This window comes from Vespula pensylvanica, chromosome 2 (genome assembly GCF_014466175.1).
Source record: "Vespula pensylvanica isolate Volc-1 chromosome 2, ASM1446617v1, whole genome shotgun sequence".
In the NCBI taxonomy this organism is placed as follows: Eukaryota; Metazoa; Arthropoda; class Insecta; order Hymenoptera; family Vespidae; genus Vespula; species Vespula pensylvanica.
In genome coordinates this window covers 5,391,153-5,413,386 of record NC_057686.1, presented here as the reverse complement: position 1 = coordinate 5,413,386, position 22,234 = coordinate 5,391,153, and the positions used below count along the sequence as shown (strand labels likewise).

Genomic DNA, 22,234 nt, shown 5'->3' with positions numbered 1-22,234 from the left:
AGACATGGCTGTGTTTTATTTTTGCGGAAGAACTCGAAGATAAGGCGAAAAGTTTTCGGCCAAAGGAAAGACACGACAGGTGAAGTGGCTATGCACGCGACAAAAAGAAAGAGAGAGAGAGAGAGAGAGAGAGAGAGAAAGAGACAAAGTTTATCGCTCGTTGCGAGTCAAGTGGACGAAAATAAATGAACACCCTCCTAGTGCACTAAAAACCGTATTTGTTAAGCCTTATCTCAGTAGAACTCTTTTTTAATTTCGTGTAACGATAAATTTTCGGTGAAGGCGCGTTACCGAGAAGGACGAAGCTACCGCTTGTTGTTTGGCTCTTTCACCGATTTGTACGAGATAAGTCAGCGCGTTTCTCGATTTACGGCTCGAAATTCGCGTGTTTCTCGTCGCAGACACGCGAAAATATAACGGGTCGTTCGAGAAAACGATTCGTTCGTACGACGAGTCTCTGTCCATATTTTTCCGATTGTCTTTTTCTTCGAGGACAATGAGCGATCTTTAACTTATCAAAATGGATAGTCGATCTGATCGTTCGACAGAACGGAAACAAGTTTCATTAAACGTTCTTATAAATTTTGATCACGCGCTTATCTCCGTGACGATCGATGAGATCTAAGAATCCTAGAAAAATACCGGATACAGATGGCATCGTATCGTCGAACGGAAGTAGACTTCGATATTAAATCGTTATCGGATTTTATAGCGACTCGGAGAAACGTTTAAACTTAGGAAGGGAAATTTCGAATGGTCGTCACGTGATTTGACTAACGATAGATTCTACCATAAGAAGGAGAAGGGTGGATCGTTTTTCAATATAGAACTTCCGTTCTTCTCAAACGCTTTCTTAATTTCGATATTTATCCTTAAATCCTAATCATACGTTGACGATTCCAGAGACGTAGAGGAGAATTTATCGCCATACCGATATTAGCCCTATACGACCTTAATTATAGCTCGCCTTAAAATATTTTTCTTGGCAAACGAGACAGGGTGACGGAACGACTGGTCGTACGAGGGCGATTCGTCGAGTACGTTTCGTAATTGCACGTATAAAAGAAGAAAAAAAAAGAAAAGGAAAAAGAGGAAGAAGAAGAAGAAGAAGAAGAAGAAGAAGCAGAAGAAGAAGCAGAAAAAGAGGTAGTAGTAGTAACGAAAAAAAAGAAAAGAAAAGAAAAGAAAAGAAAAGAAAAGAAGAGAAGAGAAAAGAAGAGAAGAGAAGAGAAGAGAAGAGGAGAGGAGAAGAGAGGAGAGAAGATAAGAGAAGAGCGTAGCCCTAAAAGGCACCGTAAAAGAATCGACCGACAAATTGTCGCGAGCGGATACACCTGCCCTATCGTCCTCACGTACGTTCATGTTGTACTCACGTCCGTTCGCGGGACTTTCCTTCTTCTGTATTTAGACGCACTGCTAACGATGCGCGCAAACGAGGAGCGAGAGCGTACTGCCGGTCGACGATTAATGACGAAGGCACGACTTTATTACAGGAGGAACGCGTACGCTATACAGCGAGATGGCCCGGTCGTCGAGAGATGTCCGCGAATGCTTAATTAATATCTGGGTCAGAACACGGGGAGCGGCTTTAATTACCCATAGCTACCGGCGACTAATGATAAATACGAGTTTTGCACCGTGTGCCAGAATGCCTGCGTGTCCCTCTTTTCCCTCTCGGCTTTCGTTATATCTTCTCGAAGGCTACCGGCCAAGAAACATTTCACGAGACTTAACACGAGATATAGAAGGCATATAAGAAGAAAAAGAATACAAGAATGTTACAGAGAATTGCGTTCGCACGATCGAGGATCATAACTCGACACGCTTAACGCGATAAAAAAGCAAAGAGGAGGAAAAGAGAAAGAAAGAAATAGAAAAATGTAAAGAGAGGGGGGAGAAAAAAGAAAACTCATACGATACGTTCGACTTAAAGCTAATTTACGTTCAAGACTGTAATCGATCTCTTCCATAAAATCGATGATAAAGCGAGCATAAAGCACCGACACGATCGACTTGTTGCCATTCTTTCACAAAGATATTTTCGTGCGGAATAAACATAGGCGGAATAACGTACGATAAAAGCATGAGTCTGAACGATCGTACGGTAAGCATGCGATAATACTAGCTCTGTACGTATTTTATTAAACGCTAAACAGCCTTCTCCATTCTCCGACCCTTTGCATTGATTCTTTACGATGATGTTTATTGACGATTAGGCATTTCTAGCGGACAAGAGTAGATTGCTAAAATACATTAACATAACGCCTGTGTTCTCTTTCTCGCGATAATACTAAAATGAAAAAGAGAGACAAAGAGAGAGGGAGAGAGAGAGAGAGAGAGAGAGAGAGAGAGAGAAAGAGAGAGGGAGAACTGTCGCTACAATTTTCTGTTATAATGTTACACGTGTATCCGCTAAAACCAACGCATATCCTAATTTCCATTTTTGACGATGGCGCAGAGAGTAGATCCGAACGTTCGTCGCACTTACCGAGAGCAAATCGCGAACAACCGAGCTAAACTTGAAATACGGCCGCGTTTCTCTGTTAACGTCGGACTATAAACTTTTACGCGCCTACCCGACGAATTTAACTCTTTGAAGTACGACGTATTTTCGATACGAGTGAACCGTACACACGTCATCCGAACGTGTGAAAACGACAACAGAGTGAAAAGCAAAATAAAGGATCTCCATTGGGAATTCTCTCGTCGCTATTCAAAATTTCGTTTAGAGAGAAAAGATAAGAGGATGGAGGAAGACGATTGAAAACGAACTAAAGAAAAAGAGTCGAAGAAACAGACGAACGTTTCGAAAAGGAAAATAAAGAGAGAGAGAGAGAGAGAGAGAGGGAGAGAGAGCGGGAGGGGGAGAAAATTTTTCGAGAAGAACGAAAAAGGTGGAACTTGAAAATCGAGATTTTAAGTTGATGGATGTGGGTGTGGCACGAGGGTGGCGCGCTAAAATCGTATCCACGCTCTAAGAACCCATCCATTTTTGTATACTATCTTTTCCCTCACACGGGGAAGGACTCGCAACCAACCCCTGAAAAGGGCTTGAATAAGTCTCTCTCTAGACCAGGGCTCGTCGGACATGCGTGGCACGCACGCGACGCACAGGCGCAGCCACGATTTTCCAAGGGAAACGACTGAACTCAAAGAAAAAAGGAAAAGAGCAAGGGAAAAAGAAACAAAAAAAAAAAGACGACAAATCAAAAGGAAAAGTCTCTGGGAATGTCACGTAAAAAAAAGAAAGAAAAATGAAAAGAAAAGAAAACAAAGTCATGGTTTAGCGAACGTGTATCTGGAGTCTACGTGTCGCATGTGACTTTCGAATTTTCCGAATGTCTGGACGTTTCTGAAATCCTCTTGAAACGTTGAACGCCTTAACGATAGAAATATCTTGACAATCTAGGATTGTTTTAGGTCTTGCCATAAGTGCGATAGCTTATATTTCTCTTGTAAAATAACACGTAGGCAGTGAATAAATAGATATGCTTGTCCGAATAAAGATACCGACGAACGGAAAGATTAGTAAGTAGAATAAACATAAACTCTCTTTATATCACGAACGAAAGGCGTGAGCTGCTTTAGCGCACAGACGAGAACGATAATGGCAGCGATCCAAGGAAATATTTCAATCGGCAACGGTCCGTGACTTACGAAACACGTTCTTCGGGAGACATCAAGAAATAGAGAGGAAAAGATAGTAATGAAGAGAGAAAGAGAGAAAGATAGAGAGAGAGAGAGGGAAAGAGAAAGGTGCAGTCGGTTTTAAATTTGACAGCATCGTTAAGAGAAATAATTAAGACAAAACTGTGCCAGTGTGTCCATCAAGGTGATGCCTACACCGAGGAGAGATTAACGGCGTCGATTTGTGGATGGGAGATTAGACTTCGGAGACATCCTGTAGGGGCGTGCCCGACTTGTACGTTCTCTCCCTCTTTCTCTCTCGCTCTCTCGTTCTCATCTTCGCAAAGCCAAGGAGAAGAAAACTTTGGAAATAAGACGATGTCGGGAGATGCCCCAGACGCAACTCCGACCGAGTAAATCGAGGCGTACGCTAAAATGGAACCGTACAAAGTACCATTTCATAAATCTTACCCGGAAAAGCGTACGGTATGCGAGAGGGAAAGAGGAAGGGAGGCCCAAGGAGGGAAAAGAAAACTGTTGATAGATGAGAAACTCCTTGGAAGAGAAGGACCAAGGAGAAGTGAAAGGAGAAGGGAAAAGAAGAGATGGAGTCGGTGGGGCTGCTGGAGGAACATTATTTCGGTGAGAGCGTATCATATTATAAACCGCGCCTCCCTCGATAGTGTGAGTACAATGGCAAAGTGCCTTGCGTTACGCTCACGCGCGCCTATGCCTTGGGAAGGTGCGTGGGTGGAAGCGGGAGATAAAATTCGAGGGTACGGGTACTTGGATAGGATGAAAGGGAGAAGAGAGCACTATATTTCCTCCTTTCAAATAGATCTTGTTCTTTCTCGTAATTTTACGGTATTATACGTCGCTATGATGAAACTTCGATTGATTATTTATCGGAAATAATGAATATCTAATAGGCATTGGAATTTTCTTTTTAATGTGTTTCAAGACGTGTCTACTGAAAAAAGATATATATTATATATACATATATATATATATATATATATATATATATATATATATATATACACAAAATTTCAAGTTATATCCGTCGTCATGTCCTAAATGATCCTGTCTACATTAATAAGAACATGTATTCTTTTCGCACGACGTAAAGAAAAGAATAGATAGAAAAGCCGAAAGAAAGACAATGTGTCATCAGCGAGGGGTTGGTTAGGAATACGGAGACTGCTCCTTCGAAGGAAGTGCCAGGCTTCTTTTCTCCCGTTTCCTTTCTTTACCCTAAAGCCAAGAAAAATCCCAAGTAATCCGCCTGCAAGGATTACTCCTCCCCCTTCAGAAGTTCCACCCTTGTTTCATATAGCCTGCGAGATAACGCGACCCGTGTGTCACGTAGGGATAACTCGACTCAGCGACGAAAAAAGCTTTTGTATTGCGCCTTTTCGATCGCAAACGAGATTATCAAAAACGTTTTCAACGATCGATTTTAAAAATTATATCTAAAATATATGAGACGTATTAAAAAGTATATCGAGTGCGTTGTTATATTTTCTTTTTCTTATCGCCCTTAAATGTTAATTCATTAGCGAGGAATTGCATGAGATATTTCGTAGTCACGAAAATTCGACGAGGAAACACCTGTGTCCTTTCCCTTCACCTGAACGCATACGACGCGACGACGGTCCGGTTTATAAGAAAGAGAGAAAGAGAGAAAGAACAAAAGAGAGAGAGAGAGAGAGAGAGAGAGAGAGAGAGAGAGAGAGAGAGAGAGAGAGAGGGAAACGGAGTCGTTGAGAAAGGAGGAGGGCTTCGAATGGATTTATGTCGTGGAAGGTAAACGCCTCGCGTTAAAGTACAATAAATTTATTCGGTCGACATTAATGAATAGCAAGGTACTTAAAGACCGTAGACGTGTAGTGCCAATGGTGCATCGCAGTAATAACAAACTTAACGATTCCGTTATAACGATGATTGAGAATTATTATTAAGCTTCCGCTCTGACGAAAAACAAACGGTTTTACAAATTTTTTTGTCTTTTCAAATTAAACCACTTACGACATTTGGTCCCTCGTTTGAAGATATAAAAAAGCAAAGGTATAGACTTAAAGACGGGGATGTTATCCGTCATAATAAATGTAGAATATATGCGATAAAAGAAAAGAGCCCGAGGGAGAACAAAAGTGTTTTCTAGTTGCAAAAGTCGTAACAAAAAATTTACGACATTTTTCCGAGTATAAGAACGATATTCTTATATTCCTTTCAATGAAATTCTAACAAAAATTTAATCGATGATTCGAGATATATCTGAAATATGAACATATTGAGTATTCAAGAGGAAGATCCTTCAAATTCTATACTAGATCCATCTCGTACGTGAGGTTAATGAAGCCGTTCCAGACTATCGTTTTCGTACAGGACGAGGAACGCGTTGACCCGCTTAAGGTGATCGTTTAGGGCGAGGGCCACCCTCGCGTTCCTCATGCCCGATTCTCGTGCCGACACTCCCTTTATCGATCCCACTCCGGAGTCTCTCTCTCTCTTTCTCTCTCTTTTCGTCCATCGAGCCTCTCCCATCCGCGCTCATTCTTCTCTTCGCCCTTTTCTTTCTCTCGCTTTCGTCCAAGCTCCCTCTCTCTCTCTCTCTCTCTCTCTCCCTCTCTCTCTCTCTCTCTCTCTCTCTCTCTCTCTCGCTCGCTCTCTCTTCCTCCCTCCTCCAACGTCTCTCGACGGCACCCAGTTACCCCGGGGGAAAGCTAGAACCGGTTCCTACCTCCGTCGACCCTCCTCCCTCGCCGCCACCACCCGCATCCACCGACTCGACCAACCAGGAAGCACGTATCTGCCCTTTCGAATTATCCGGCTGGCTTGCCGCCCTTTGTTAGACGCGGAATTTCGTTTAATTAAAATGAGACTGCGAGGAGGACGTCTCGGAGCGAGCATCGGCTCGATCCTCGTGACTCGCTTTCGCGAGCGACAACACCGTGACGTTTCCTTCCGCTTCTCCTTCTCCTTCGCGAGTTCTTAGAGGATCCGTGCAAACGAGTCGACAAAGCAACGAACGTCGCAAGAAACTAACCATACCAACTCGACAGGATTTTTCTAATACGAGATACGAGTTCTTTTCGATTTGTCGGCACGGCCGTATGGAAATTACGTGTGATACCGATCACGATAGGCATAAACTGGCAAAATGGCGGTGCAACGTTAAGAGAAAGAAGAAATAATAGATCGTGCACAGGGCGGAGCCAGCTCCTTGGAAAGGGAAAAGGTACCGTTAAACGTGATTATCGCGACAAGAAATATCGAATAATTATTCCGCTAATCTTAATAGTCCGTTCGTTTCGTCGTTAATGTTCTTCTTCTTTTTTTTTTTCTTTTGTAAAATTAATTACTTGTATATATTTCAACTGCGAACTTCGATGTCGCCAATAGAAATGATCCGAAGCTAAAAGATAATCATTCAAGAGGAAGACACAAAGTCGAAAAACATTCGTATTCGCGGAACGATATTATCTGAGAGAATCACTAAAACGAATGCGAATATATACGATACGTTCCTTTGAAAGTGTCTTAACGAATCGCGTAAGAAAAAATTTTGTGAAACGCGATCATCGTTGGATAATATTTCACCAAACAATTAAAAGATCTATCGATCTATGGATCCCTTCGAATCAACACGCTCGACACCGGACTTCAATACCATCATCCATGCTAACACTCATAAAGAACGATTCAATCCTCTCACTGTCACCGTCGAAATCCAATGTATCAATCCGAGAAACCAAGCCCTTTGTACACTCAACACCGTGTAACGCGTGATATATATCAGATTCTTAATCGACGTGAGTGAACGTGTACCTTATTAAAACGACGTCCGAATTCAATCTCTCGAAGATAGATCGAAGATCGATTAAGGAACTCGGTTAGAAAATGCGAAGTAACACGATATGCGAAGTAACGATACGAGGTAATCGTAGGTTAATAATATGTGTGTGTCCTCTCGAGATTCATTTCGTGAAACGAGGATGAGAACGATCGAGCTAGCGGAAGAGAGAGAGAGAGTGGGATTGCAAGGCGTCGCGGCGCTGGTCGACACTAGACTTGGCGTCGGTTCGTTCGTTAGCTGGACCCTCTTGCCCGCCCGTATTAATTTGCTTCCTCCTCCCCTTCTCGGTTCTCGCTTTCTCATACTCTCTCTCTCTCTCTCTCTCTCTCTCTCTCTCTCTCTCTCTCTCTCTCTGGCCCTAGCAGTGGCGTCCTCTTCCTCGAGCATTCCCCCTCGAAAGGAAAAGGGGGGTTCGAGTCGCCCCTGGTCTTAGTTGGCGCTGGTCTACTACCGCCGCCACTGTTGCGCTGCTCTTGCTTGTTAGTTGCTGTTGGCGCTGCCGGTTGCTGCTGTTGCTGCTGCTGCTGCTGCTGCTGCTGCCGTTGGCCGTTCGTCGCTGGCTCCCGGCTGCTGGTGCTGCTGCTGCTGCTGCTGCTGCTGCTGCCACCGCGAAACGCCGGGAACGGCGCATGCGGACTTGCTTGATCGTCCCCGTTTCACCCCCTTCTCTCCATCTTTCTTCCTTCCTTCTTCCACTCTATATCCCTTCTTTCCTCTCCTTCCCGCTCTCCTCTAGACCTTCGTCATTGAGCAGGAAAGCGCACCGATAAAGGTGAACTGGCAGAAAATTAACCGGCGGAACTGCTCGCTTTGAATCGCGTGCTTTCTCACTTTCTCCTCCTCCTCCTACTTTCCCTCTCTCTCTCTCTCTTTCTCTTCTCCTTTGTCTTCTCTTTCTCGATTTCTTCGAAAAGGGAGGGAAGGACGTTGTTTCAAAGAGATGAAAGTGGAAGTTGAAAGATCGATATTTCGATGATAATGCCAAGATCCTCGAATCGAACGTTTCGATCAGTTGACACACCAAGCGTAATAATGTCGTTTAAATGCAACCGACGAAACGGCTCTGCTTTGGCTCTTTGGATATATAGACGTCGCAGTTAGGAAGTCGAGGGTCTTTAACGAGGTGAGATTGCCGAAGAGTGGTTCACGGGGTGGAAGAGGTTGGAAGGTAGCAGGAGAAAAGGAGACTGGAGTTGCCGAAGGGTAGGGATAGTAAACGAGTTATTGGAAAATCGTGTGAGGGGTGCACGGAGCTAAGCGACTACCATCGGGAGGAGTTGTAGACGAAAGGAGGAAAAAGGGTAGATGGAAGAAAGAAGAAGAATAAGAGTAGGAGTAGGAGGAGAAATAGGAGGAGGAGGTCAGTAATTTTTCGGCTCATTGCACGTAAAAAGCGGGAGCTTTATCGTTCGTTTGGAGAAGGCACGCAACGCGAGACGACGACGATGGACTCGCGACATCCAGGTGCTGACTTTGAAAGTGGCTGATGGCATTAGCATCGGCTCGTCGAGGATGGTGATCAGGTAGCACATTCTTGCCAGTTTCATTTTCCGGGAACGACGTTCGAGCTCAACGTCCTATTCTCTCTCTCTCTCTCTCTCTCTCTCTCTCTCTCTCTCTCTCTCTCTCTCTCTCTCTCTCTCTCTCTCTCTCTCTCTATCTATCTATCTATCTATCTATCTATCTATCTTTCTCCCTTTTCCCTCTATTCTCGTAGCCGCCATTCGTTTCTTCGATGCATCGACCTACGCGGACTCGAAGATATCGAATATCACCTGCTACTTCTTCCCCTATACCACCCTCTCCCCATCTCTTCCTTCACCTTTTCTCGTGACAAGAAGTTAATGTAACAAGAAGTCATTCTAACAATTCTCCGTTATCGTATTTTTCGAATCTTTTATATTTTCAATCCTAAAAGATGTTTCGATGATAGACCAAAAAAGAAAAAGAAAAGAAAAGAATGTCGTCGCTCTAATGATTACGCATAATCATCGAAGTCGTCATCGTTAATGGCCCCACTCGATAAAAAGGAAACAAAAAATATGTTTCTTTTCGTTTCTACATACTCCTCAGATAGAGTACGCTCGATGAAAATGAGAAGAAGGGAAGCGATAAGGGTGGACCCCGTCGTGATTCGGGTTCAAAGAGCTCCAAGAAGCAAAGGTACTGCATAATCGCGAGCATAAAACATCGAAAACGCTTAGCATAGTAACATCGTGTGGCGCGGCCGTCATTACCGTATTGATCGCGGGGGTAGTTCGACTCTCCACGACCCTCTTTCCCTCTCGTTGTTGTCCCTCTCGCGCTCTTCTCCTCTCTTTTCGCTCCCTTTCTCTTTCTCTTTTTCTATTCTTTTTCTTTCTCAATAGTAAGAATGGCAAAGATCGTGACGGAAGGAGTACGAGCTAGCAAAACTCATGGCCCTAAAGAGAGGGTTGAAAGTAGGGCAACGAACTCAGTTAACGAGTTTGAGATCAAAGGACCACTATTACGATACGCTTCTGTGATTCAAAATCCTTTCTCATGATCGATCGTTCTCGATTTGTCAACTATATGATATCTTAATGTTATTAACAGTGTAATCAACATAAACACTTTAACTACATCTAATTCCACTCAAAGGATTTAAAAATCCTTTATGGAAGTACTTCCTTAGAGATATTAACGAAGATTTTTCTCTTTTAGTATTCCTCAGCGAGGATACTGGACCCATCGCAGGACCGGTTTGGTAAGAGTCAACTGATCGTTCAGGCAAGAAACAACTGAATCATCGTATCCCCTATTCTTTGGAGGCAGGATCGGTACGAGCATCGCTACGTCAGCATACTAAAATTTCAGAAGCTTGAACGTTGAAGGTGCCGCCGAAAAACATGACGACGAAGACGAATTTCTAAAGGTTCGATTAAACGATCTGTCGACGTAAAAAGATAACTTTAAGCTGATAAATTCATTAAATAAAGAGGTACCGTAAAGAAAGAGGTAGATAGGTAGGTAGATATAACGGATGTGATAAAAAGAAAAAGAAAGAAACTCGGGTTCGTTTCTGCGCGTCCATCCTGTTCCTCGACGATAACACGAGTGGAGCACAATGAACACGAAGATGCGGGACCTCTGCCAAACAGGTTGTGAGGGAATGGATTACGTGAATCACGCTCGTATCGCGTGCAATGCAACGAGAGCACCTGTACGCACACGTTTATACGAGTATCTACATACGAATACCAAAAGGAAACTGAGAGTCATGTAGGTGAAATTAAAATTACATAGACTTTCGTATCTTTTCGTTCGAAAGGACATCGTCGGCTTTTAACCAATCCCGGGTATATTCGACAAAATGAAAGATAAACAGAGCGAGGAACAAATAAACGAATAATAACGAGATATATATCGATAAACGCGTTCGTAAGTTTCCAGCTGAAAAGCTTCGGTAATATCAAACGTCATTGCGTGTCGAGTAACCATAACGTTTAAAGCAACGCGATTAGTATTATTCGAAGGATCGATAGATTTAGATTCCGATATTAATAGGTGCTCGAATTAGCACCAGAGTCATATCTGTTTTCGATTTTCCGACTATACCCCTGATATTGAGCTCTCGACAACATCGAATCGTTCGATGCGATGAAGTTCGCAAGGGAATTAACGGTGTCGGGGATAAATATCAAATTTGTGGGAGACGAAACGGGTAACGACGGATACGGAAAAGCGAGCGTTAAGTGCATACAGACGTCTCAAGTGGTAAGTATACCCACGGGATATAAGCGAGTCTATGGGAAAGTGCCGGTAAGCCATGCTGCCCGAGCGAGTGCCTACTTTGGAAGATTACTTCGATACGCGTACACTTAGATCTGGGTATCCATTCAGGTGCCTGTGGAGAATTCTAACCGGTTTCGAGCGCTGCTGGTAGCCGACATTCACCCCTCGCGATTGCGATCCCTACGGTCAAATCAAGAGAGTAAATTATTCCTCTCTATTAATCCCTCTGCGATTCATCCTGCATCCTGTTTACGCGATACACGCTTATGCCTTTAAAATTCTAAAATAAGGAAACACGTTTTTATCGTCGATATGTGATCGATTCCTGATCGATTCGAAAATTAGGTCAAACCGAACGTTTTACCAGAGACGAAGTTCAATAACATACGTAACGTATTACTCGAGGAAAAGCAAATTGGTTTGTACCGGAGAAATGGCGATTTCCATCTAGCGACAAGCCGAGAATCATTATCGTAATTACAGAGCATTGCCGTGCTAGCTGGTAATGAAAAACGAACGAAATGGGACGTTCGATATACGCCGATCGAAATACAATATTTCAGTAGTGGAATTCGCATTAATTATTTATAACGATTATCGCGACGATCTTACAGGAGGATCTCGTCCGTCAGCGACGTCTCATCGGTCGAATCGTATTCTCGTATTCTTTCGTTTTACTTTGAAAAAAAAAAAAACAAAGCTAAATAGGTAGCCAGATAGATTTTTAAGGATTCCAAGGGAAACACCATAGTCATGAAGGGAATCAAAATTCGAAGAAGGAACGATCGGAGACGTCGCAATTAGAAGCATCGAGTCTTGGAGAATAGACATCGAGCCTTCTAATCACATACATACGTCGTGTATCGCGCGTTTGGAATAAAATCCTTAAGGCATACCTACACGCGTATCTCGCGCTTGAATCGCTTAACGAATACAAGGAGTCCCTTGTTGGCTGATGTGAGAAGACTCTGGTGAGTCCAGTATCTCCCACTCTCTCTCTCTCTCTCCCCTTCAACTCCCCCATCTCTCTCTCTCTTTCTCTCTCTCTCTCTTTTTCTTCGTAGACTCGAACAAAATACGACGATTTAATCGACTTTGCGAACGAATCGGCATGCACGCTTGGACCACGTAAATCGTATGAATCACATAAATCGAGGTCTCATCGTAGATTCTAAGCTAGGAGCGTCGCGTTACGCCGATCACTGGTAGCTAGAGAAAATAGATAGAGGAGGGGATGTAAGTACATACGTAGTAGCGAGAGGATAAGCAAAAGACGAGTGGTAGGCGGTCCTAGAAGCCGTACGTTTTCTCTAACATCGCAGAGAGTTTTGCAACGACTCGAGAGAATACGATCGCGCCGTGCCACTCAATATGGCGTCTCGTTCCTTCTTCCTTTCCCCCTCCCCTTCCATCACCACCTCCACATCCACCTCCGCCACTTCTTCCCTCACACCGCTCTATCTATACGCTCGCATCGATCATGCACTTATTACGCGATAAGCCTCCGTGCTCGTTTATACTCACTCCCTCTTTCCCTCCCTCTTTATAGATGCATACATACATACATACATACATACATATATGTATATATATATATATTTTCCTTTCTTGCAAGTTCTTCTTCCTTCCGAAGACTCCTAGTTCGGTGTATCTTCTTCCTTCTTATTCTTCGTTTCCTTCTTTTTCATTCGCTTCCCCTCCGCGTCTCCTCTTCTGTCATTCTCCACGACTCTCGACCGGTCTTTCTACATCTTCATAATTCATACGTTCTCGCTCTAATGGAGATTTAATTTCGACCGGTTAACAGGATTCGCTCGATCTCTTTCCTCTTTCTCTTCTATCCGTTCGCATGCACGCTCTTCGTTCGTCGTGCTTTTTATCATTCTCTTCTTCTCCTTAGTTCTTCCATCTCAGCCTCTTCTTTCTAGTTAATAACTCAATCTCGAGCGGTTAAGCTTTCCCAGAGGCAATGATTCGATGTTAGCATTTGTTTCATTGCTCGTTAAAACGAATCGACGAGTATTTTGTATCGATCGATCGATCCATGTATATACATCCATGAATTGTAAGTAAGATCGTTGGATAATCACTAAAACTATTCGTTGAAACAGTAAGTAAGCAAAGTTCGCGAGATATTGGCGAGAGTCACCACCGGAAACTGAAGGGAAACTGATCGAGTACTCGATCCTCTCTTCTAGCGCGATATTCCACCTGGGGAACCTGAGAAGGGGGTTGGATGCTATGCCCGCCCTTGGGTCTAACGAGGGACCCTCGCGAACAACGTTCTAGTGGAACCTGCGACCCCTTTTGTGTAGTCTAAGTGACGTCGTTTTCCATTCAAGGGGAAGGGAATAGGAAAGGAGGTAAAAGGACAAGGATAGAGGCCCATATTCTCGATCGGTGATCTATGAATCCCCACTCGAGTTCGTTCTTTCTCTCTTATTTGTGTAATCGTATATTTTATTGGCAGGTCAAAGAAAGAGAGAGAGAGAGAGAGAGAGAGAAGCCTCAAGGCTCGATTGTCGACGAAGCATTGTATAAATGCTACCGTCTGGTGGCTCTAAAAGTAAGAGAGAAAGAGAGAGAGAGAAAAAGAGAGAGAGAGAGAGAAATACTGCAATAGGTAAAAAAAAAGGAGGGTAGAAGAAGAGGCTTTAAAAGTTAACAACGTCCTCTCTATCCTGCGGACGCACAGGTACGTACCTGAATCGATTTGTGAGAGCAAAACTATTTTTTCCTTCTTATTGTGTCGATCGAGCGCACTAGAGGTGCGCGTTGGCTTCTTGCACGCCCTCGTACAAGGTGGATCGCACAAGAATGGAATTTATGGGCGTATTGGACTTGCGGTAAAGAGGGTGCCGATCTAATAATGGATGATCGATGATCGGGATATCGAAGGATCTCTTGTACACCAGCGGAGGGCACGCGCGTTCGCTATATTACACTGTTTTTGATCCATCGCCTTTATTCAAGCTAAACGACAGCACGGAAATCGAAGATTCTTCGATCGATCTTGTCGGCTGCTTTCGTCGAACTTTTTATCTTTGTTCTTCTTTTTGGTAATTACGAGGTATAATCAACTACGAGCGCATCTTTCTTTTCTCTTTTTTTTCCCTCATCCTTTTTATATTTCTCTCTCTCTCTCTCTCTCTCTCTCTCTCTCCTCTTTCTCTCTCTCTTTTTCTCTGCCTGAAAAATCCGTGTAAAAAGATAGCCGAAAAAGGGTGTCGAGCATGCATCAACGATACACGCATATGTACCGTGTCGTACGGAGATTTCACTCGGCATGCAAATCAGATCGACGGCTGCCGTGTGAGAATTTTTCGGGCCGTAGGGTCCTACGAATCGGACGCGGAACAGAGAAGTGGTAAGTGCCTAGTGGTAGCTTGAAAAAAAAAAAATGCAGCCGCGTAGGTACCCCTTGAGCGGGATCTAACTTAACCGTTTTCTCTTTTCTTTTTACGTCGTTGAATGTTACGGCGGTGCATAAAAACTGCTGCTAATTATGCGAGAACATATACCTGGGGCCAAAAAGATATAAATGCTAAACGCGCGGCATTATGCGCGTGACAGCACGGTAGTGTATCGGCCTCTAGTAGGGGTAGCGAAAAAGAGAAAGAGAAAGAAAAAAAGAAAGATAGAAAAAGATAGAAAAAGATAGAGAGGGAGAGAGAGAGAGAGACAAGGAAAAGAGGTGGAGTCACGCTCTCACCCCGAAGTGCAAGAGCCGTCAACGATGAACAATGCCGAGTGCGTTAGGATACACGCTGAGTGAAAAAGTAAAAAGGGAAAAATTTAGTTTCCGCCTGTCACGGCATCGACCGTCGTCACGCTTCGTTAGTTTGCCGCGTTTATATCAATCACCGTGGTGCTGCGGGCAAACGTTTGACCACCACTGTCCTCATCGCCCTCTCTCTTTCTGTTTATCTCTCTCTCTCTCTCTCTCTCTCTCTCTCTCTCTCTCTCTCTCTCTCTCTCTCTCTCTCTCTCTTTCTCTCTCTCTTTCTCCCCTTTATCTTTGCACATTACACGTAGCCGCAAATATATTACGCGCTGCTCCTCCATTTCCCCGCTTGTTTGCAAATTCATTTTTCCAACCTCGAACTCGTTATTTTTATCCTCGCGGAAAGAACGATAATTGCCACGTAAATTATCCGTATGCCTTTTGATTTAATGAGATTCCGCGAGAACGATTATATTCTCGTTGCGTAGGCAAACCACGTATTATTCGTATGTAAATATAACGAAGCGACGATGTCTACCTTTCATTTTAATTCTTTCATCCCTATTCTCGAAAATAAATGTAAGAATTTATGTAGCTTTTAAGGACGAAATGATATTTATCTATTCGTTTGACAAATTTACGATGGCATTTATAATACTCGGGAAGGTTTGTCGATCGCAAAAAAAAAAAAAAAAAAAACAGAAAAAGAAGAAAGAAAAAAAATTAACAAGGGCAAATTCCTCTTTTTCGCAAGCTAATTGTTCCCGTCGACCGTTCGAGTTAAGTCACCGAAGGATAACTATTCAGATTGAAATCAAGGCCAAGAGCGGTAACGATTCTCACCACGGTGTCCCTAATTTACATTACATTGGAATAAGTATAAGCTGAGAACGATCGGTGGCTCCGAAAAAAAATTCGAGACTTGCATAAGTAGTGCCTATTTGTAAAGATGTATCTATAATACATACGTACTTACATATGTAATTTTGAAAATACGATATCTGAAAGATATTTTTTATTTTCATTTAAAATAACACGGTAATAAAGTATCCTCATTTTATTGAAATATTTATTAGATTATTGTTTGATAATATTATTACTATTAGAATTTACTACTACTATGTTCGGTTTTTCATCTTGAAAAATAAATGATTTTATCTTATTGTCTATCGTAAGCATCGATTTTTAAGCTTTATATTAATAATTTCACATTAATAATAACAGCGTTAAAAAATTATATAAAATGCAACGAACATCGTACCGCGTATTATAAAGTTCACCGACCTTTCGCTAATTGAAAAACAGTTGTATGAAGTTCGACGAATATCGTAACGCACATTGTGAGGTTCACTGCGCCATGCCAACTACGGTATGTAAAATTAAAAAAAAAAAAAAAAGAAAAAAAAAAAAGAAATCATACATTTTATACGGTTAATTAACCCCGTAAATGAATTTTTACCAAAGTCGAGGCTCTCTTTTTCGTTCTCGAAAACATTAAATTCACGAAAACATAATTTCATCAAAATCGTTAAACTCATTTTCAAGATAAAATTGATTATTGAAATACAGAAATATACATAGGATTGTTCATTTAATACTATCTATAAGATATCGTTATCAGAAAAATGAATCGAAATTTAATATCGTTAAAATGAATCGAAATTTAATTTATCGTTCATTGACTGTTAATAATAGCTATTTGAAAAAGATATCGAAACATTAGTTCAAGAGAAAGAGAGACAGAGAAAGAAAAAAAAAAAAAAAACAACCCGCGGCCCTTTATTGCATGCAATATAAATTCAACGTAAAAAGTTGATTCATTGCGCGCTCAGATTACAGAATATACCTGTGCATATATGTATGTATATATATTCATCGAGCTATGGGCTACGATACGCAGTCGTAACGGTAATTAGAGGCGGGTTCCAATTAACAAACCGATATGCCCGTTTGATATTTTGCTGCATCATTATTTACCACCGGCTACGCCATTACGTCAGCAATTTTGCCACTTCTCTCTCTTTCTCTCTGTTTTTCTCTCTCTCTCTCTCTCTCTCTCTCTCTCTCTATTTATCTGTCTCTCTCTCTCTCTTTTTCTCTCTCTCTCGTTCATACACACTTTCTTTCAGCGACTGAATTTAATTACATTACGTGGCTTTCGGTATTGCTTACATTGTAATCACTTTTCTCGCGTGCGACAAAGGTATTAGGGTTTTAGTGTTCATCCAAGAGCTAGCAACCAAGTGGAAACACCTGCACGAACTTGCTAACGATGCACCCTGAAGAGTTACGAATAATTCGACGCAATTTACACTCTATTCGGTGAACCTCGCGAGATTTCCATCTCAACAGAGTAACGACGATAGAAAGAGAACAATTTTCGTGGTTCGATACGCGGTAACAAAATCGATCGTAAAATACAGGATGGAAGGAAGGGTAGAACAAATTGCGAGCTTTTACTAATTGATCGTTGATACTCTCTGTTACAATCCATTCAGTAACGATGTTAATCACATCATCATTATATATACATAAATATACCCATTGTTACTATTAATATTATATTACTACATATAACTACATTATTATACCCACACACATACATACATATATATATATATATATTTTTTTTTCAGAAACGTAAGAGAGAAGTGAAAAAAAGAATGTTATATGTATAAAAGTACCGAGAATTTAAATCGAACCTTCTCGTACACCCTTTAGAACGGCAAATGGATTTAGTCGATAGCGAAAATAGAAAAAGAAAAAAAGAAAAAGAGAAAGAAAAAGAAGAAGAAGAAGAAGAAGAAGGAGAATAAGAGGAGGAAAGAGTGGAGGAGAAAGAGATGGAGGAAAAAGGAAGAACGAAGGAAAGAGGATGAGTAGAAAAGGTTGAGGGAAAGGGAGAAGAGAAGGCAAGAGAAAAGAAGCATCGCCGTGAGCAGTGGTGGACTAAATTACCCGGACGTGCTCGCGCAGATAAGGCTCCTTGTGTACGCGCATAATGCGCCACGTAATGTGCAGTCCACAGGCAAGCGCAGCCTCCGCCACCGCCACCGCCACCGCCACCACCGCCACCACCGCCACCACCACCACCACCACCACCACCACCGCCTCTGAGTCTCTCGGCCTACGGCCAACTGGAGGTGGAACCTATGTACCTACGTATGCAGTCTGTATGCTCAGAGGCTGGGCACATATTGACCGATACGTACCGCCGGTAGCAAGATAAACAGTCCTCTCTTTCTCTCTCTCTCTCTCTCTCTCTCTCTGTGTGTGTGTGTGTGTCTCTCTGTCTCTCTCTGTATCTCTCCCTCTCTATATCTCTGTCTGCTCCTCTGTCTCTTTCTATCTGGCGCGCGAGCGAACGCGATTTTGCTCCCCTGAAACTTCCGTAGTACCGCAACACGCTTTTTCTACCTCTTTTCGAACGTGGAAGCTCGTCGTTTCCCGCTCTCCGGCTAGCCCGGAAAATTTATAGCGACGCGCTTTGCCACGATCTTCGAGCTCGTAAAGTTCCCTCTTGGATACGTTGCTATTGCGATACGATAATAATACGATCCACGAACTAGACGAAGATTGAAAAAATAGAAATGGAAAATCGAGAGGTTCGATCAGGGGTGATTCAAACTATGTATCTATATATGCGATATGGAAAAGAAATAGAAAAGGAGGAAAAGAGAAAGAGAAAGAGAAAGAGAGAAAGAAAAAAAGTAAAAGAAAAGAGAGAAACGAGAAGAGCAATGTGAGTTAGAGGGAAAGAAGGTTGTGTCTATCCGGGACTAGAAGCAAATTACATCGTCGAGTGCCATTAATGGCTACGTGATAGCCACGATGGCGAGCGCATTGCAAGGCCTGCACTCATGCACTCGTACGCACCCGTCCGACGGATACCAAATGTTGCACCGTCGAAGACTAGAACAAAAAGCGAAGCGAAAAGTAGAAAGAGGGAGAGAGACAGAAAGAAAAAAGCAGCAAGTAGAGCGAACAAGCCCGGTCTCTCCTATTCATTGTAACCAATAATTACCCCGTCTACGTGCTCCATACGCCGAGCGTATTGTAATTAAACAAAGGAGAGAAGCCGCGCGCGCATACGCCAGCAACCGTTAACGCACGACCTTTCTAAAGGCCCTTTCACACCGGGCTTTACGCATTGGCTTCGCAGAGGGCTATGCAGAGGACCCGCGTAGGACGTCTTTGAAGGACCGTCAAAAGATTTCCGCCGTTCGGTGTCGCCACGACGAACCACTTCTATTAACGAACCCTTTCTACCAACTACTCTCCTCTCTTCTCTCTTTATAAATTTAATTTTTATTATTTTTATTCGTCCTCTTTCTTTTTCTCTTGTTTCTTTTTTTTTTTTTTTTTTTTTTTTTTCGATAATTTTCATCGCAACTCTACATCATTTATCGTTTTATCGTTTACTTGAAATTATATCCATGTAATGTATTATTCTTATCAAAGTAATTGTTTTTTTTTTTTTGTTATATATTTTCATCGACGGCACGCTCGTTCATTGTTTTAATTATAAAGCGTAATCTTATCAACGTAACGTTATCATCGGGTTCGATCATTTAATTCCGTGCGAGATATTCGTGACACGTTCTGACGTCTGAATTAGAAAACTCTTATCAGCGCTTGATCCTGATGGAAAAGAAGATCCCTGTTAGAATACTTTTTTGGGGTGAGCAAGGATCAAAGATAGTGTTTATGGATAGACATATAAAGAAAAAAGAATAGAAAAGGATAAAAGAAATCTCTATCTTGAAAGGATTTAAGTAACACGTATCGTTCTTTGATTTTTGATTTGACGTCCAATCGATTTGGCAAAGGTCTTCTCCTTTTTATCTTCATTTTTAAAGAATTCGATATCGCCGGAAACTCGAAGCAGCAGGATGTTTCAGGACGTTCATGCAGGACGAATGAAAGGTACGAAATTTCGCCGCAGAGGGAACCACTTGCTAAGCCGTACTAGTCGAAGTCAGCGCCAAATAAGTAGGAAGGGAAACGGTGAAAGCTTTAACCCCTTCCCTCCACCTCTCCGAGGATAAGGTAGTCCCTGAGAGAGTAGATACAGGAAAACGAAGAAGATTCGTCTATCGTCGAAGGATACAACCAGCTCTAATTTCATATAATTTCATATAATTTCACATAATTTCATGCGATTCCGCAGATAAGAGAAACGTTATGAATTTATAATAGGAGCGATCTGTAATTACACGTACTAATTAAACGATAACATATAATTATCAATTGCAATATCTTTTATCTACGGTAGAGAAAAGAAAATCGAATTAGGATATTAAAGGTAAGCTATTCGTTAGAAAAAAAAAAAAAAAGAAAAAAAAAAGGATTATTTGCCTAGGCTGAAACGAACTTTGAAAAAAAAAAAGTAAAAAATAAAGAAGACGAGTACGGAGAAAAGGAAAGGAAACATAGCGTAAGGTAGGCGATAAGAGGCGCGAAGAAATAAGGGTCTTCTATCCGTCAACGAGTTTGCCACCGTGTTGCCAGTCTCAGATGACATCCGACGCGTATCTCATCGCGCGTATATTCGCTCATGGTTGGTTATGTTGCTGTTAAAAATAATAATCGTCGAGACACGCACGACACTGTAGACTCTCGAAGCGAACTAACAGCTGACATTCATCATACCTCGACGTCATTTATGACACTTTCAAACTCTATGTACGATAGGGAGAAGCTATTCGAGACCAGTCGAGCCCAGTCGAGCCGAGCCTTTCACCCTCATCTCTTTCGATTTCCGGTTAAGCTATATTGAAATCCATCTGACAACTAACTACACCTCCGTCCATAAACACGATAAGATCGTACGTTCAAAAGGAACTTTGATGATGGACCCTATCCTTATAACTTCCCTATCTTTCTTTTTTTTCTCTTTTTTTTTTCATGGAACAGCTGATTGGAGAGTCACTCGAAACGGTCAAGTTAACTACGATATACTATAATAAAAGATAAAGGCGGAAGAAGTCATCGTAATCACGATACTATACCAAGAAACTTATCGTTTATTTTCATGTAAAATCATCCATAAATAAAAACAAAGTAAGTACGATCGGAGCTTTGAAATACGTTTATTTCGTAAAAAATTAGCAATCCTGTTTATCTCTCGCTCGTTATTCACTCCCTACTAGATACGCCTTGTCTCACTTCCCCTATTCTCCATTTTATGATTCCTCTTTCGATCGCATAATCTCGGCGCAAAGGTCGAACGGAGTACTCGATTGAACGTGAAGAATAAGAAAATGAAAAAGAAAGTTAGGTCTTTTCTTCTTTCTTCTTATCTCCGAGCGAAAGATGTTAGCCGCAGCTGCAGTGAGGACGCGACTAAGTCAACGATTAAGTAGCTACGTCTTCGCGACGTCGTCGAGATGTAGAAGGGAAGGTATTAGGGATGATGGAAGAAGGTTCTAACGCGATAATCCGAACCGGTCAAAAAGGTCGTCGTCTAAGTGCTGACCCACGAATAAAAGGAAATAATCGTTTATTCAAAGAGTCATTCTCCGATTATTCTCACATCCCGTTCGATACTTTTTCCTCCTGTTAAATCTAAACTCTCAAGCAGCGATTATTCTCCACGAAACCATTCACGAAAATTTAAACGACGTATCTCGCAAAATAAACGTTATATTGTATAACGAGAAACATGCGTTGGCCGCATTTTTTGTAACAAATCGTAAGCATGATTCGAGTATCGCAATGAAACTCACTCGGGAACGAGCGGAATTATCGTTGCTCGGAACGAGGAGAAACTGATCCGACCGGGAGAATTATACATCTACAAGTCGACTTTTATTGTCGGTTTCTCGATTTCGCGGGGAATGCAAAATGTGTATGGAAATTCTCCAGGAATAAACAACAAGCCCGGTTTGCGTATAGCGAAGCTTCATAAACGTTGAAAAAAAAACGAACTGACGAGAAAGACCGAGAGAAATAGAGAAGGAAGAACTCGTACTTTGCTATAATAAAAGAGAGTATATGAAAAAATGAGCTAGTGCCGAGAGAGAGAGACAGAGAGAGAAAGAGAGACAGAGAGAGAGAGAGAGAGAGAGAGAGAGAGAGAGAGAGAGAGAGCGTGACAAGACTAAACAATGATTTCAGCTCGGTAAAGTTGCTTTACGAGCTCGGAGCAATCAGAAGGAGAGCATGGCACAGCTGCGGCACTTGTCTCGACTCATTTACATATTTTTACATATGCTTCTAGAACCGCGCCCGTGCCACTCTCGAACGGTAATTTCTCGTAAAACCGA

The 22,234-nt window shown here is 42.2% G+C and overlaps 1 protein-coding gene across 2 annotated transcripts in view; it reads right to left on the bottom strand.

Annotated features, from left to right (window-relative positions):
* LOC122637604 (UPF0489 protein C5orf22 homolog) overlaps window positions 1-22,234 on the bottom strand; it is a 428,365-nt gene that overhangs the window by 327,146 nt on the left and 78,985 nt on the right. Inside the window, exon 1 of one of the 2 annotated variants that reach the window (XM_043829839.1) lies at window positions 6,371-7,802. The exons of the other annotated variant lie outside the window; for it this stretch is intronic. Within the exon in view, the coding sequence (XP_043685774.1) occupies window positions 6,371-6,540 (170 nt within the window). The 5' untranslated portion in view covers window positions 6,541-7,802. Of the gene's footprint in view, window positions 1-6,370; window positions 7,803-22,234 lie in introns of those variants that run through there. 2 annotated transcript variants of the gene reach the window in all.